Source organism: Atta colombica, unplaced genomic scaffold (assembly GCF_001594045.1).
Source record: "Atta colombica isolate Treedump-2 unplaced genomic scaffold, Acol1.0 scaffold100, whole genome shotgun sequence".
In the NCBI taxonomy this organism is placed as follows: Eukaryota; Metazoa; Arthropoda; class Insecta; order Hymenoptera; family Formicidae; genus Atta; species Atta colombica.
In genome coordinates this window covers 202,344-218,662 of record NW_017259185.1, presented here as the reverse complement: position 1 = coordinate 218,662, position 16,319 = coordinate 202,344, and the positions used below count along the sequence as shown (strand labels likewise).

The window sequence follows — 16,319 nt, the reverse complement described above, 5'->3', positions numbered from 1 at the left end:
TATATATATATATATGTATGGAAAAAAATGATTTTACTGCAATATCCAAATTTTAAATTTCTAAATACAGGTCTGAAAAGAATTTTGTTGGGCTATAAAAATAATTATGTAGAAAACTCAAATATAACTAGCAATGCTGCAAAACAAATTTTAACATTCTAATAATTGTAGTTTGAACATCCTATATAATTAGTTTGGTAATTCAGCAAATTATTTTTAGATCTGTATGTAACTAAATTTTTAGGTATTTTAGCACAACCGTTCATTTATGTAATATTTGTAAGTATTAGTAAATTTATGTTTGTATTATTCGCAACAATTCTTGTCCCTGGATACTCATAAATCAGTAATACTCCTATTTAATGAGCAGCACTTTCTCTTGTTAAGTATGTACGTATATATACAATTAGATGAGGATTTAAATTTCTCCCGCGGGTACATTATTCGTTATTTACTAAAAATTTCCGAAAGCTGTTACATACGTTTGCATTTTTATAACGTATAATTAAATAGAGTAGAGTTAATACACTCTGTTCGCGTAACAACAAAATAAAAGATACGGTAAGTCGAGGAAGATTCGCTTTAACGTAAAAAAACTCACTTTTTACCTACAAAGTTCCGGTAGCATATAATTATGCCAGCGTTGGTACCGTGAAACAGTATCGCCGAATTCCCTTCGCGAAAACGAGTCTTCCAATCTCCGTCCAGTTTAAGAAAGTTCTAGCGTAGCTCCGGGCGGACACCTCACACGATTATCCCTTTGAGCCAACTTCGACCGAAGCAGAACCATTTAATCAAGTTGACAACTTTCGTAATCACGCCCGTAATACGGTCGAGCCATGTACAGAACGAAGTTAGACACCCCCATTGAATAAGGATACCGCGAAAAGAACGGAAAAAAAAAGATTGATCGTAATTAGAATTTGTTGAGGCACTACGATAAGTTCGTCTAAAAGTTACGTCGTAACTGTACGATTAAATGTTAAATGTTAAAGTTTCTGGCCTCTATAATTGCAAACATATTATACTTGTCAAATCAAAAAAGAAATAAGAAATATTGAACTTTTCTATCTTGCATTGCACATCCAATAAATTATTTAGCACAATTCGACAGAATTTTGAATTCGACAGAACAGATTTATATTGGATTTGTTTTATGTAGATAATTAATAGGTAATTGCGCAATTTCAATCAATTATTATCAATTATTAATTTAATTTTAAAATATAGTTTTAATTGGAAAATGTAGACTAAGTATAAATTAAATAATGCAATCATTTAGCAAGAAATTCTTAATTAAAAGAAGAATCCTAGATATATTTTATTTAATCCGTGCCATCGAATACAATTTTGTTGCAATATTTATGATTCGTGAAAATTATGTTTTAAATTTTGCCATTTTAAAGTTTTTAGCCTTTTACTGCAGTGATAAATTTAACACATTTATAGCAAACAAACTGGTTTATCTTTTACTGATGAACTTTCACGTACACAATAAAAAATATTTAGTATTTGTGTTAAAATTAATCCTCTCAAGTCATTGTTAAAATTGTGTTAAATTTTGAACATACCCAAGTATTAATTTAACATAATGTAATTATTTAAATATTTTACTGTTAAATTGATGTTCAATATTTCTTAGTATTAACACAAAACTTTCTATGTAGAATATACAAAAAATTAATATAATTTTTTTTATGTGTGAAATCTCTAATATAAAACTGCACTAAAAACTTTACAACAAATTCACATTGTAATTTTTAGTAAATAAATATTATAATTGTTAAAAAAATTAATGTATAAAAATAATATTAACATCTTTTAAATCTGTAATCTTTTATCAAAGACATAATGATCTTTTCTACATATATCCGCAGATAATATCAACATACATTAATTAAAATACAGCAAAAAAAATTGTGTTCTATCTATTTTTTAAATTTGTTCCACGGGCATATCGGCATCACGATCACGAGAATCTTTGATAACACAGATCGAAAAATTCGCATTCGATAGAAATGCCGTGGCACGTTTGCGGCAAAATGAATATATAATGAACTCTCAGTGAAATAATGGAGCTCGTATTTGTTCGGAAACTTTCCGTCGCTCTTCAGAGCAAATGTCTGGAAAGCTAATCATATTGATTGTTCGCGGTAAATAAATCAGAAACCGTCGAAGAATATTACAGAATAGGAAGTAGAACAGAGAAAGATTCGATATCGAAAGATAGATATTTAGTTGTGAATATTGACCTGAATAATGATTTTTTGTTAAGTTAAATTTTTTTATCTCTGGAAAGATTGTCCTTTCTTTGAGATAACAGAAGAATAAAAACTTTGTAATAAAACAGTATTATTAAATAATGCACTATTGCGCACAACTACATCGTGATAAATTGAGTATTTCTTCTCGGATGCGTTTTGAATTCGTAAAAACGAATGATATTATATATATGTATATATATATATATATATATATACAGTTCTCGATTAAATCTGCAATTAAATTTCAATATCGCGTTTCTTTCTCAATCAGGACTAGAAAATGGGTGTAACGGCTGAGTATTAGGTAATAATATTCATCAGGTATAGAGAAAATGGCGAATGTCTCTTTCGTACGTATGCAAGAGCCTGTAATGGGCTGCAGTAACGTATTTAGTTTCCGGCCTCCTCCAGTTATTTTCCGGCTGGGGGTTAAAGTACTTTGCAGACGGAGATGGTTGTTATACACCGCAATCTCTGCAACTCGTTAAAACAATTTTCACATGCCAGGGCCTCCATAATTACGCGCGAATAATGACGAAAAAATGGGAGATATAGTAATGAGCAGGTCGAATGGTCCTAGTTCCCGATTTCGTTCAAAATACAGCGAATTCTTGCATCTTTTTTCCGCGTCGCAATTAAAGTCAATTAATAATAATGAATTCCCAGGCTATTAAACACCCACTTCACTTAACTAATGCACTTAATTACATTTCGATCCAATTCATATAATAATACAGAATGAAAAATAATGAGGTCATAAACGCGTTTTATATATTTTTAAAAAGTTTCTATAGTTTATTAATTTTTATCCGCATAATTATATAAAAAAAATGAAAAGAATAATAAACATTATTCATTTGTGTGGGACAAAATACAAAAGAGATAAAGATATTTTATGAGATTTTCTGTATTACAGTTAATCATTATGCTGACGAATTTACGTAAAGCTTTTGAAAAAAAATTCAGATAACATTCTCATTTACAAAACAAATATTTAAGCATTAATTAAATTGAAATTTTTTTTCACTTAAAGATTTTAATTCTTTCACTCACTGATATATTTCTCTTGAAAAAATTTGATATTATATGAACGAACACAATACATTTTTATTCTTCGTATCAAAATTTTATTTTCCTCCAGCAAAATATATAAAATCAGAATTAGTGTCCGAATATCTCATACAAATTTTTAACTTTCAATATATTCACTATTAACTAAAACTGCTAAAACTGAGGACTAAAACTAAAAATATACAATGATTAGAATGTCTTCGATTCGATTCCAACCCTTTCCAGAGTCCTGACTAGCCGGTAAATTTCGTTGCGCCATCGGCAACATCTCGAGGAAACGAGGTGCCGGCGGTGCACAGGAATTGGATGGAAACTACGGGCAAGAGGTGGGGATATATATCGTAAACTCCGTGACAAGTCTCGGAATCGGTTTGCAAACTTTCGCCATATTCCGTGTGTGTGAAGGATCGCGGGCCCAAAGATTTACCACGTATTCCTTAATGGAAGCCGACGACAAGGCTGCCTAGAAACAAATCCGCGAATTCGGGCGGCTAGACTGCGGTATCGAAGCATGGCGAAACTCGAAACACCGCGACATCGCGTTCAGCTGTTATACCGCCGAGAACTCCGCGGAACACTCACCTAACATCTCGAGCGATGTTACAGCGGTGAATGTGCGTGTATTTCGTGCCTCTTTGAGCACAATTTACTATTAAATTTCAAATGCACAATGTGGTGAAGCTTAAATGTTCTTTGCCCTTACAATTAGTAACATAGATTACGTATATACATTCGTGTGCACATATTAGTTGTATCGATGTATGTATCATGTAAAAAAGTTTTCAAATGCTATTTGAAAAGCATTTGAAAAGAACAATTTTGTTGAGTAGTATCCCAAAAAGTATCCCAAAAAGCTGAACAATGCTGCAAAAAGTTTTAGCAACCAGCTTGAGCGTCCTACATAATTATTTTGATGGTTGAATAACATTTTCAAGCTTTGTATCTAGCTAAATTTTTAGATAACATTTCAACAAAACTTTTTTGTGGCATGTGTTTTTAGAAATTATAAACTTATGAAAATATTTCCAATTTTATCATATACTTATTTTATAGCTTTTTACAAAATTATATATATGACTTTCTAAAAAGTATATTTATGACTTTATATGAGTGTTCTCAAAATCTTTTAAAATGAAATGAAAACATAATGCTGCTCATATTTAAAAAAATAAAGATAGACTTTGTATTTTTAAAAGATTTCCCGTATTCTTATAACATAGAATAAATAAAAATGTAATGTTTGAATTCATTATTCTCAAACTATAATAATTCTTCAGGAAATATTCCAGTACTTATGTTGTCCACACATTGTTATATAGTGATTTGATTACAGTATCCATTATACTAATTAAAACCATGTGTTAACAAGACAAAGATTTGCCTTTTAATACGCTATGATTTCTCGCTATGATTAAAGTGTTTTACTGAATAACATCATGTGCCAGATTTTTAGATTAGATTGACATTAATGTTTTCAAACATTTCAAATAGTCGCAACCACTGCATATAGTACGCATGCAGAACTTTAATATGAATTTTTATTAAATTCAAGAAATCGGTCGAGTTTAATAGAAAGATTTAAAGTTTAAGTGGAATAAAGTTGCAGACTTTTCCGATTTTAGTCAAAGTCAACGTTGAACTTTGTTATAAACTTTTATATATTTATTTAACCAAATATAAAATCGCAAATTTTTAACGTTCACGTTTTTTTTTTAAAGTTGTATCATTACGATATCTATATATCTCCTATTTTTACAAACATATGTATATCTTTTATTCGTATTTTATTCGTATTAAATGATTAATATAATAGCATTTAATTTTATATTTCATGTATAATAATGTACAGTAATTAGCAAAAATCGTGATAACAAATTAATAAACATGCTAATATTTTTGTCGTAATATACATAATCAGCTAATAATAAAGCTATTTTCATTTTAATTGGAATATTAATTTTCTGAAGCATTTTTTTCGTTTTAATTTAAAATTAATTATATAATGATAATATTTTTATTTTTGTTGTGTACGCGCGCCAAATTACCTTTTTGCGGAAATCAAGGGGAATGTTGACTTTGCAGATGTGCTTGCTCACAGAGCGACAGTAATCAATGAAGTAACGAATAAATTATGCAGGTTGATACTATCGCGCTGCATTGATTCTAACGCGGTTAGCCATCGCGGTTGTTAATTCGGTAAACTGCATCGCGCAACTCGCCCCAAACTTTAGCGAACGAGCGAGTTCCCTTTGATGCAACTTATTCTGTATCTCCGCTGGTTTATGCCCGGAGGTTGTCCGGGGTTCCCATGTTCGCGGTCAAAACCAAATAGCGCAGTTTTGGCACGGTGCAGTTTCGTACTGCACCGGCACGCAGAGATGCAGTTGCTCTCACAGTTGCGCAGTGGGTGCCTTATTTATTGCCCGAGTTTCTGTCGACAATCTGACGGGTCGGGGGTACAAGACCCCTTCTTCCGACTTTATCAGAGTTGCCGCGGCCCCGAGTTCCCAGGCGTATTTCGCGGTACGCTCTGCGGTCGGAAGAATGCACATTGCACCTGGGATGTGCATCCTCGGAGACAGGATGACTCGTGTCGCACGAAAATTGTATCGTTCCTAGCGACGCATACGTAATCGCTCAGATTCGCTCTGCATCTTACGTTATACGTGTTTCGTGATAGTCACGTCTAAATGCTTTGTAGAATCGCACATGCCACCCAGAGAATTTACCGGTTATGCATATGATATGCAATAACAATTCTAAGAATGATCAATTTTCAATTCATAATCGAAGAATAACGATTCAGTTTTAAGAAGATCCAAATTTACGGTCCGCTACTCTACAGGTATAGGTAGATTACCGTTATACATGCCGGGATGGAAAACTTGCCGACGTGAGGATGGGCCGATTGGGCCGTGTAATCCCGTTGAAATTAAATCGCTTGATTTATTCGAGTATTTTCTCTTGCGTTGTGGTTCGTATAACGGTAGACATACTTTACACAACTATGCTGCGCATAGTTCATAAACATCATGCAGCTTTTGTCTTTACCGAATTCCGTCGTACACGTTAGATTAATTGCAGTTAATTAATTTTGTTCCGTAAATTGCTCAAGTTGATTTATGTAAACTGATCTCGAAAAGAAAAGTAACTATAATCACGCGGAAGGTTAATTTGTAAAACAATAGAATTTAGAAAATCATGTGTTATTCAATAATCAAATTCTTTCCGAAGAATTATAATAGACATTTTCAAGATTTTTTTTTGCGCTAAACATATAATGCCGATGGTATAAGAATTTGCGTAGCAAAATGTATTGAGCGTGAAAAAATTCTTTGAAAAAAAAATCTGCTTCGAAGAGAAAAAAGTAACTTTTATCGAACAGTATTACCATCTGAAAGATCTAAACTTTTAATTAATTTTTTTTTAATTTTCATGAATATGTAGAAAGAAGTTCATACAAAACTTTTATTCTGTTCCGAGTACCTACACTTATTCAAATCTGCTTTGAGAATAAAAGTACTTGTTTCTCTCTAATCACAAAATCATATAATTTATCTTTACAAGCTAAAACACTAATTTTGATAATACTTAATCTTATTAGCTAACAATGCTTAATTGCAATAGCAAAATTTAAAATAAGTACATTTAATTAATTAAAACAAACGATCAATTAGTATTATATAGTTAATGTATCCGGTCAGTTTTCGGAGCCCCGAAATAATAAATCGTGTTATTTTAATATGGAAAGAGGTCTAGAACGGCTAAGCCGGGGTCATATCGAAAATGCAATTTGCCGCGACTAGACGTCAATTAGCTTTTCTCGCAGGAAATCTCGTTAACAATCCTCTGCGCCGCATGGCTCAATATGATTAATGCGGTCGACTCGTTAAGCAGGCTTGGTTAGTTGGCCATATTCGTACAGTCTATACTCGTTAGTCTCAGTCTTTTTATCCTTCTGTATCTTAGTCCAGAAACAAATATGTATTAGACTAATTTTACAATACTTCACTTTATCTGCGATAATTCAATTGGCAGTACTTGAAAGAAATATTAAAAAGTATCACTAATTAATTTTCATTAAATATTCTATTTTCTCAACGTTATATCTACTACTACTTATAATTAAATTTGAAATTAAATTTCTATTAAAAACGGACGTGCTCAGCATTACAAACGCTTACAAAGAAAACCAACTTAAAAAACTAACTCAGATGGAATTGTGCATTTATGTAAAACTGCACTAACCATGCAACATATTCCATGCACCACCTGTTCGAAAAAAATGAGAAAGTCTGAATTTAGAGCCAATACATATTCTTCGATAATAATGTTTGAATAAGAAAAAAGTTCAATTCCTTTATACATTATGCTGCCATTTGACATATATTATAATGCATAACATTTAATGCATAACGGAGTTAACCCATATCGTCTCCTTTCATGTCATCGCTAAGATTACTATTCCGTATTCTGCGACTTGCCGTATTGGCTACTTGCCAACTCTCAAATCCAACCTGGCCGCAATAATAGAGCACAGTGGCGCGATTGACCTCGTGACCTGACATGTGCATCCGCATCTCCAATGACTAAATTCCTTACGATCAAGCATAAAAAAATGTCGAAGAGAACGAACGACATTAATAACTTATTAGTAACTAAGAAGAAAGCCTGCTATTAATTGGACTAATTATAGGTCGATATTTTTTTTGAAGAAGTAAGTAATAATACAGCAAACTTGCACGTTGGCTGTTAGTTTAGTCTCAAACGCGCGAATGATTTTCTGGATAGAAATTACGGTATATTCTTGAGAAATTGGAAGTTTAAATATTTATCTGCCGGCCAAACAGGTACGTACCGCGAACTTTACCGATAGAAGTTAGAATCGTGCGCAAAAGATGAGAATCATAATTTCCATAGTTGTCTTATCGGTCGGATTTGCGGGCGCTCGATTGCACAAAGATAATTCATTCAACGCAAATTCAACGCTATTTTCGCAAAAATTAAGATTTGATTCTTAATCTTCCAAATTCAACAAATATTCAACAAATTTTTCGCAAAAACAGTTGTAGATGTTTTATCACCATATGATCATTTTTTTCCATGAAATGTAATAGTATTAAATTTTTAACAAATAAAAATTATAAATTAAGAAGGTGTATAGGTGTATAATCTTTACAAAAAGTGATTAGAATTAAAATTTATATTTTTCGCAAATAAATATTATGTATTACATATTCATATACGAATATTATACAATAATATAGTATAGTAAAGTTCAATAAGATCAATATGCAGCAATTTTATAATTTGAATAAAAAATTTTCTCATTTTATCTTTATTTTTTATAAACATATAATTTTTTATAGAAATAATTTTTAATCCTAGTTTTGGCTGGTGGCAGGTTATAAATCGTCAAACTTGTATTACTTTTAAATGCAATACAAAAATATCTCTAATTTTTTCATAAATTTCCATTTTATTAAAAAATACGTGTAATATTTTGTTAATAAAAAAAATCCACACAATACATTAGATACCAAGATTCGTCCCGACCGAGTGTGGTCCTCTTCACTCATTTCTGTTGAATATTAGTTCATTTTCATTAACATTTAGAAATTAATTATAAAAATTATGTTATTCTATTTTGAATATCGAATTAATATACATACGTAGGTATACATACATATGTAGGTATAACTCTCGGATGGTCCATTTTTAGAATTAGCCTACATTGAAGCAAAATGATCCGCGAATTCCTTCCATCTAATTTTGCAGACTCAAATCGAGTTGGGACCAACGTTAAAGAATTTCAAGAATAAGATCAACGTCCTGCTTATTCTCGGTGCAAAGAGCATCCATAAAAGTCGGTTGCGGCCGGCTCCTGGGAGTGAAAAAAATCTCGTTTGCGCGACTTAAAACGCGACAGTGCACGGTGCAAAGTGAGTTGCAGTGCTGAAAGTGCACTGTCAAGATAAATGAATCGTAAAAAAAGATGTTTACCGCGACGGCGCGTACCGCGTTCGTTTATTATTCGTTGCCCCCGAAGAACCGCGTATAAGGTCGCGAGATAAAGATAAATGTAAATTGAAAAAATGCCGAGCTCTTCTTCAAACTAAAGTAGGTTATTTTTCTACCTTCTCTTTAATTTTCGTCGTTGCGTAATATCACACTGAATATTACAAGCGATATTGCACAAGCAAACATATCAAATGTATCTATTATTTATTTTAGAGACGGAAAGAGATTTTTTTCAACATTGCTGCTTAAATAAAAATTTTATGTAATGTCATGAAAATAAAGTTTAAATATACTTAAATGTGTTTATCGTACTTTATATGAATAGTAAAGAAGGCGCATCATTAGTTAAATATCAAATGTCATAAAAACGAAATGTATTCTAATGAATTAAATATTTAAATAGCTGCATCAGCCTAATGTCGAAATATCGTAGAGTGCTGCGTGAAGTAAAAAAATAAATAAATATTACTCTCTCACTTTTATTACTTGCACATTGACTCTTTCTTGAATTCATGTTAAGAAATATATTATATTTCTACAGTTAATATATCTATGTCAGAAATGTCTGTTTGCTGCATAATATGAAAATTGTGGCACGCAATAATAAGAATAATTTGAGCATATTTGCATTTATAAGACGCCTATAATAAAAGAATATTTATAGTTTATGCAGTTTTCCTGTAATATATAATGTAACGTTTTTAATTAGATAATGCACAGTAACACTACTTGTTTTCTTACTTTTTCATATGTATTTGCGTTAATTTAATTATTAATTTAATAATCTGTATAATATCATAAAGCTTTTTTCCATACAATAAATTTTTTTAATTATGCATAGCAAATATAACTGAAATGGAAATATAATTAAAATGGAATATTTTTTTATTCCGTTCAATGTAAACATTTTTTATTTATACTATACAGTTGCCAATTCAAAGTTATAATTTTATTATTTATGATCCCAAGAATCTCATTACGAAAAAGCTTTCCGTATCATTATTCGAATGTTTTTATTAATATCTTTTGATATCTAAATATTAAATGATATCATTTGTTATAACTTTATGATCTAATATCTGTTACAGAGTTTACGCAATATGGCGAATACGACAGATGCCTGTGAAACTCGCGATCCATGTCAGCATGGAGGCATTTGCATTTCTACAGACAGTGGACCGATCTGTGAGTGTCGCACCGGCGATTATGAAGGCGCATATTGCGAGAAAGGTTAGTAAATCTAAACTTTTAATAATCTGAATTTTTAAACTAATTAAAAAAATAGCTAAATTATTACCAATTATATTTTGTTAAATATTATATTTATATTTATATTATATTATATTTTCCCGAAGAGACTTTGATATTATATTTGAACTTTTTCAATTTTTTTTAAATACGATATCAATATACATACAGAGTAACAAAAAAGTTTGTGTGACAAAATTTTGTGACAAATTTTGTCAAATTATTACAGTTGATGTTATTTGTCATCGTTTTGATGTCAAAATACTGTAGTAATGTATATTTAAAAACAAATTCTGAAGTGTTAATATTATTTACTGTTGAATCATATTAAATACCAAAAAATTTTCATCTCTTGGTGAGAGATCTCAAGATATTTATTTATTTGGTTGGGAAACTTTATGATGGCTATTTTAGTTATTATATTTTTCGTATTTAAGATATTACTAACAAAAAAATTCGGAATTTGTTCTTTTGCAAATATATATACATTAGTGATCCGATAAACACAAAATTTTATAGCCAAACTTCTTTATCATCCTGTAAATTGCCATGTTTATATATTTAACATCAACTTACATTTAAAAATAATTACTTTAAAAATATCATGACACTAAGTAAATATGGATTAAATTACTATCTTTTCTTACTCATTTGCGAATCAAATTTTTTATGATTTAAAGGAACATTTATTCAAAAATGTTTGAACAAGGAAAAAAGAAATTAATTTTTTTCTATATCATTCTCGCGATAAGTATAATAAGAATAAAACAAAATCGCTGATAAAAATATGAAGCAGAAATAAGAACATTTTCATTGTTTGTATGCATTACATATAATTTAACTGAGTAAAGATATACAGAACGCGAGTGGTGTAGCAGACAGCGCACTGGTCTGATATACTACTAGAGATCCTGGATTCGATCCTAGGCAGAACCGAAAAATTTTCATACACTCCGTAGCTCCTCTCGAAAAGCAATGGCAAACCACCGAGTAATATATTTGCCCAGGAAACCTCCAAAAATTGCCGTTTGAAATCGGTGTTTAAACTGTAGATCCCAATACGTTATGTATGATCAGTATGTATGCGCAAAGATATATGAGAGGGCTGAGGGAGGCGCCTACGCGCTAAGATAGCGTATGACACTTGAAGAAGAAGAAGAGATATACAATCGCATTCCAAGCTACTTAATACGAGTACATAGTTTCAACCAAAAATATATACAGAACCTAATAAATAAATCGTGACGAATCGAACACGCTACTATTTACAGATTAAAAGGATTTAGAATATTATTCAAGACGATTTGTTAATAAAATAAATAAACTTAAAATGTCTTCGTAATTATAATTGAGAGTTTAATTATTTCCACAACAATTTTAAATTGTCGGAATGCACTACAATTTATTAAAGACGTTTCACATTTTTCGTCAAGACTGCAATTTTATTTTATATTTATCCATACAAATTGATTTTGTGTGATTTCGATATTACTTTTAAGCAATCTGCGTTTCATTTATTTATAACCTATCCGTAATACTTTTTCAACTTTCGTGTCCTTCGATTTTTTTTTTGTGATCGATAATTTATTAATAGATCGCGTCCATTCAATTAAATATCAATCGCTCACTCAAAGTTCGGTAAAAACGGAAGATATTTTCTTCAAATATTCATCATTTCTCTACATTTTACATTCTGTCACGTAGCAAACGTATTACGCGGTGTGCTTTGGGTGTTGCCGTTTTTATCCTCTTTCTCATATTCCGCTCGATCGATCGTTACTTTTAATGATAAAACGCTTGGACGCAACTATACGTTGGATGTGCATTTCTCGTTAACTCCTACGCGTATATTCGCGAGAACGCGCGTCGCCTAATGAGGCGTAATTGTCGACAGCTGCAGAAGCGAGATGGTGTTCCAGAATGATTTTTCCTTCTCGTAAGCCATTGGCAATTAGAGAAACCGAGCAAAGTCGGGGTCGTTCCAAGACATTTCACCGATAATTACAATCAGACTTCTTCCTCGTTAATGAGGTGCGCGTACAAGGACTCGTTATAGCGGAAGGGATTTGAATCGCGAATGTGAAAGGCAAAATAGGTATGCAAAAATTTATGCATTTGTTCTTGTCATTCGATAGCTAAAAGAAAGCTTAATCGTTGTAAAAGGAGAATATAAGATCAATATTCATTTACAGATTTTTAAGCGTCCGTATTGTAGAAACGTATTGAAATTCGAACCGAAATTTGAATCGAAAGGATTCATTTTGGAATGGATTCTCATAATATTTTTTACAATAAATTATAATTCTGTGTTTTATATTACAGCAAATATTAATTTCAATCAGTTATAAATATTACAACTTCTTAAATCCTTCTACACTTTCTAATATCATCAAACATTATTTACAATAAAAAGAGAAATGTATTATTGTAATTTACAAAATGCGTCCTCAGGATTTTTCTTCTTATAAAATTTAGAAAGCTGTACACTCGACAGATTTAGTAGCGAAAAGCGAGATTATATTTTTCGTAGATAAGCAACATACCGGATCTACTTTAATTGCGATTTACTTTCTGCGATAAAATTTTGTATTTTCTCGAGTTTTCCTGTGGTTCACAAAACGTTATTTCCAACTATACATTAGTGGTAATTTTACTACTACTAGCAGATTTTCCATTACTGCGCGTGACAGATGTAGGATATGATGTATGATTTTAAGATATGTATATTTATGATGTAAGTTACTATAAATCATGTTAACGATAAATTCATGTGGTCTCGCATAACAAATATGCAAATTATCGTTCAGTTCAAAAAAATTAATTAATTATATATTTTAATTTTATCATGTATTATTATTCTTTCTAACAATAAAAGAAAGTATAAAAGTACATTATATAAAACTGTCTTTAATTATAATATTAATTATAGTATTCAAATTATATTCGATTTTTTCCTTTCATTACTCTTGATGCAATAAGTAAATGTACTAAATAAAAATTAGTTATGCAGTTCACAATATTGAGTTGAAAGTTTACTATAGAAAAAGAGTCTCTTTTCATACCGCGAATAAACAATCTTTCTTTATCGAAAATTGCAGCGTGGAATGTTTATTCAAAGCTTTATTTCACTGATAATTGCGAATCTTTGCGAACTCACGGCCGAGTCTTTTGTCGCTACTGAGACATCGTCCAGAAGAACGCGAAACTTCAAAGACGACTCTTCGCAAAGGAACCAGGACAATTTCATTTTAATTCCTCTCTTAACAGCTTTTTGCAGGCGCGATTGTCCTTGTCGTGTCTGACAGGCACAGTCGTTATACGCGATATAATGTAATTTCCAGCCTTAATGACCATGTTGAAACGAATAGAGGAAAAAGGAAGAAGGAAATGGGAGGGGTGTAGAAAGGGATGAGAGTGTTACAGACGCGCAAGATAAAATAGCGAAGCTAGAAATGAGGGTTGAAACACAAAGAAAAAGGAAGTTCAGAATTTATTAGGGTAAAAATAATCAGTCTACCGGGATTTCTTAATAAATATCGCAGAAAATTGAATATTACCACTGCTGACAATGAGAAAAAGGAAAGAATATGTGTGTACATAAGAAAGAAGAAGAAAAGAATTTGACGGCTGATATACTGCATTACATTGCACAGCAAGCCTATACTTAATATTGCTTAAAGTAAGTCGTAATACTGAATAATATTTGAAATGACTCTGTTTCAATTTTCCTTAGAAAATAAAAAAATAAAAAAATCGAGAGATTAGATGTTGAATGAATATACGAGTAAAAACAAAGTACGATAAACCACTCGTTTCGCATTATCTATTTTAAACAGGATAATCAAGAGTTTATGTTCCCGGCGAATCGTTATCTGGACAAAGTGATTCAACTTTACACGGCATTTCGCACGAAGAAACTTCGTTGTTTAACACTCGATATTCGCGCAGCGTGAAGCTGCCGCTAGGAAGGCAATTTTATTTTTTAACAATTGCAATCGCGTGAAAGTTTTTTTCAGCATTTAAATTACCGAGCTGCGCTCCAATGGTTTCTTTTCCTTTTTTTCTGAAAAATGCATAAGGATCTTTTCACAAATGATTGACGCATGGTTCAGTTCTTTACTTTCGTTCTTTCTTTTTTTCTGTTCTCACATAGAGACATGGAGTACGGTGCTGCCCACGGCGGGTGCTGGCGATTACTGGGCTTGGGATTACAGTGAGTCTCGCTAATTACAAAACCAAAGCATCCACAATAACGTGGTGGTAGAGATATGAGTACGAGTAATCAGTAGATCGTAGCTCTAGTTAAAATGTTTCCATATATAAATCCCTTGGATATAATCGAATATTCTTTTCAATGCATTGAAATTGAATGCAATGACGTAAGTAGCATAACACACAACTTGCAGATGAAAATTAATCGATAATACCAATAATAGTATTATTAACAATTTTAAATATTTAATATATGTGTTTTTATTACGTATAAATAAATTCGAATGAAATTGTTTAATAAATTAACAAATTAAATTACTTTTATATCATTATGGCAACAACCGTTTAGTTATGATTTATTCACCAATATTTAGAACTAATTTAGGTGCGTATTTTATTGTTCTACTTTGTACAGAAATCGTTTAAGTGAAATTATAGTCCTCTTATGTAGTTTCCTCTTATGTAGTTTAGTGCATTACAAAAACAGAAGATTTTACCTTTAACATACATATTAAATAATTTAAATTTCTGTTGTAATGAATGTAATCGTTAAACTTCACACTCTATCTGTTATTTTCCCTTTCGAATTTACATATTATTACGATTTTATACTTCAAAATAAATTGGAAAATTTCTAATTCATTAAAAAAATAACATTAATATTTAATAAATTATTTGACAACAATTTATATAATATATGAAGCTATATGACAACATAATAAAAATGTTAATTTCAAGCAGGTTCGTAACAAAACAAAATTTGGACAAATATTTGCCATCTATCCAAAATACAATATAATATCATCAAATATCATAGTCGACGATACCATTAATAATTAATAATGTGAGATCCAAAACAATTAATGAACCTTTAGCAATTATATTACTATCAGCATGAATTTTCTTAACACACATCTTTATGAAATTTTATGATTATAAATATCCCGCTATTATGTTGTTAATGTACTATTTCAGAAAATTAATTTTAATACATTAAAAATTTTTCTTTTGTTATTTAAATATTTTAATATACTTGACATGTAATTGATTAATATAATTTATATAAAAATATTCTCTTTTGTTCTGACAATGAAATTTTAATTTGAATCTCATATTATTTTATTTTAAATCAAGTGATACTTGATATACATATAAAAAATTATTTAAAAATGGATAAGCTATAGAAAATCAGCATAAAATTAGCACATTTTAATAATAATACTTCATAATTATTAACGCGTTCCTAATTGAATAAATTAATTGGAATATGTAAGATAAAATATTCTGTACTTTTAGGCAGAAATAGAGAGGATATATTTAGGATGTATATGTAAAGATCTCTTTGAATATATTTCTTTATTATCTAATATTTTGTCTAATATTTAAGTCTAGAAAAAGAAAATCAAATGCCTCAAATTCTGTTAAACAGATATTTTGAATAGGAACAGAAAAGAGAGAAATAAAGAAATATTAAAAATTAAATTAAATTAAAATTACAATATT

The 16,319-nt window shown here is 30.5% G+C and overlaps 1 protein-coding gene across 1 annotated transcript in view; it reads left to right on the top strand.

Moving 5' to 3' along the window:
* LOC108686559 (neurexin-1) overlaps positions 1-16,319 on the top strand; it is a 223,869-nt gene that overhangs the window by 84,558 nt on the left and 122,992 nt on the right. The window contains exon 3 of the mRNA XM_018191928.1: positions 10,445-10,586. Within this exon, the coding sequence (XP_018047417.1) occupies positions 10,445-10,586 (142 nt within the window). The remainder of the gene's footprint in view (positions 1-10,444; positions 10,587-16,319) is intronic.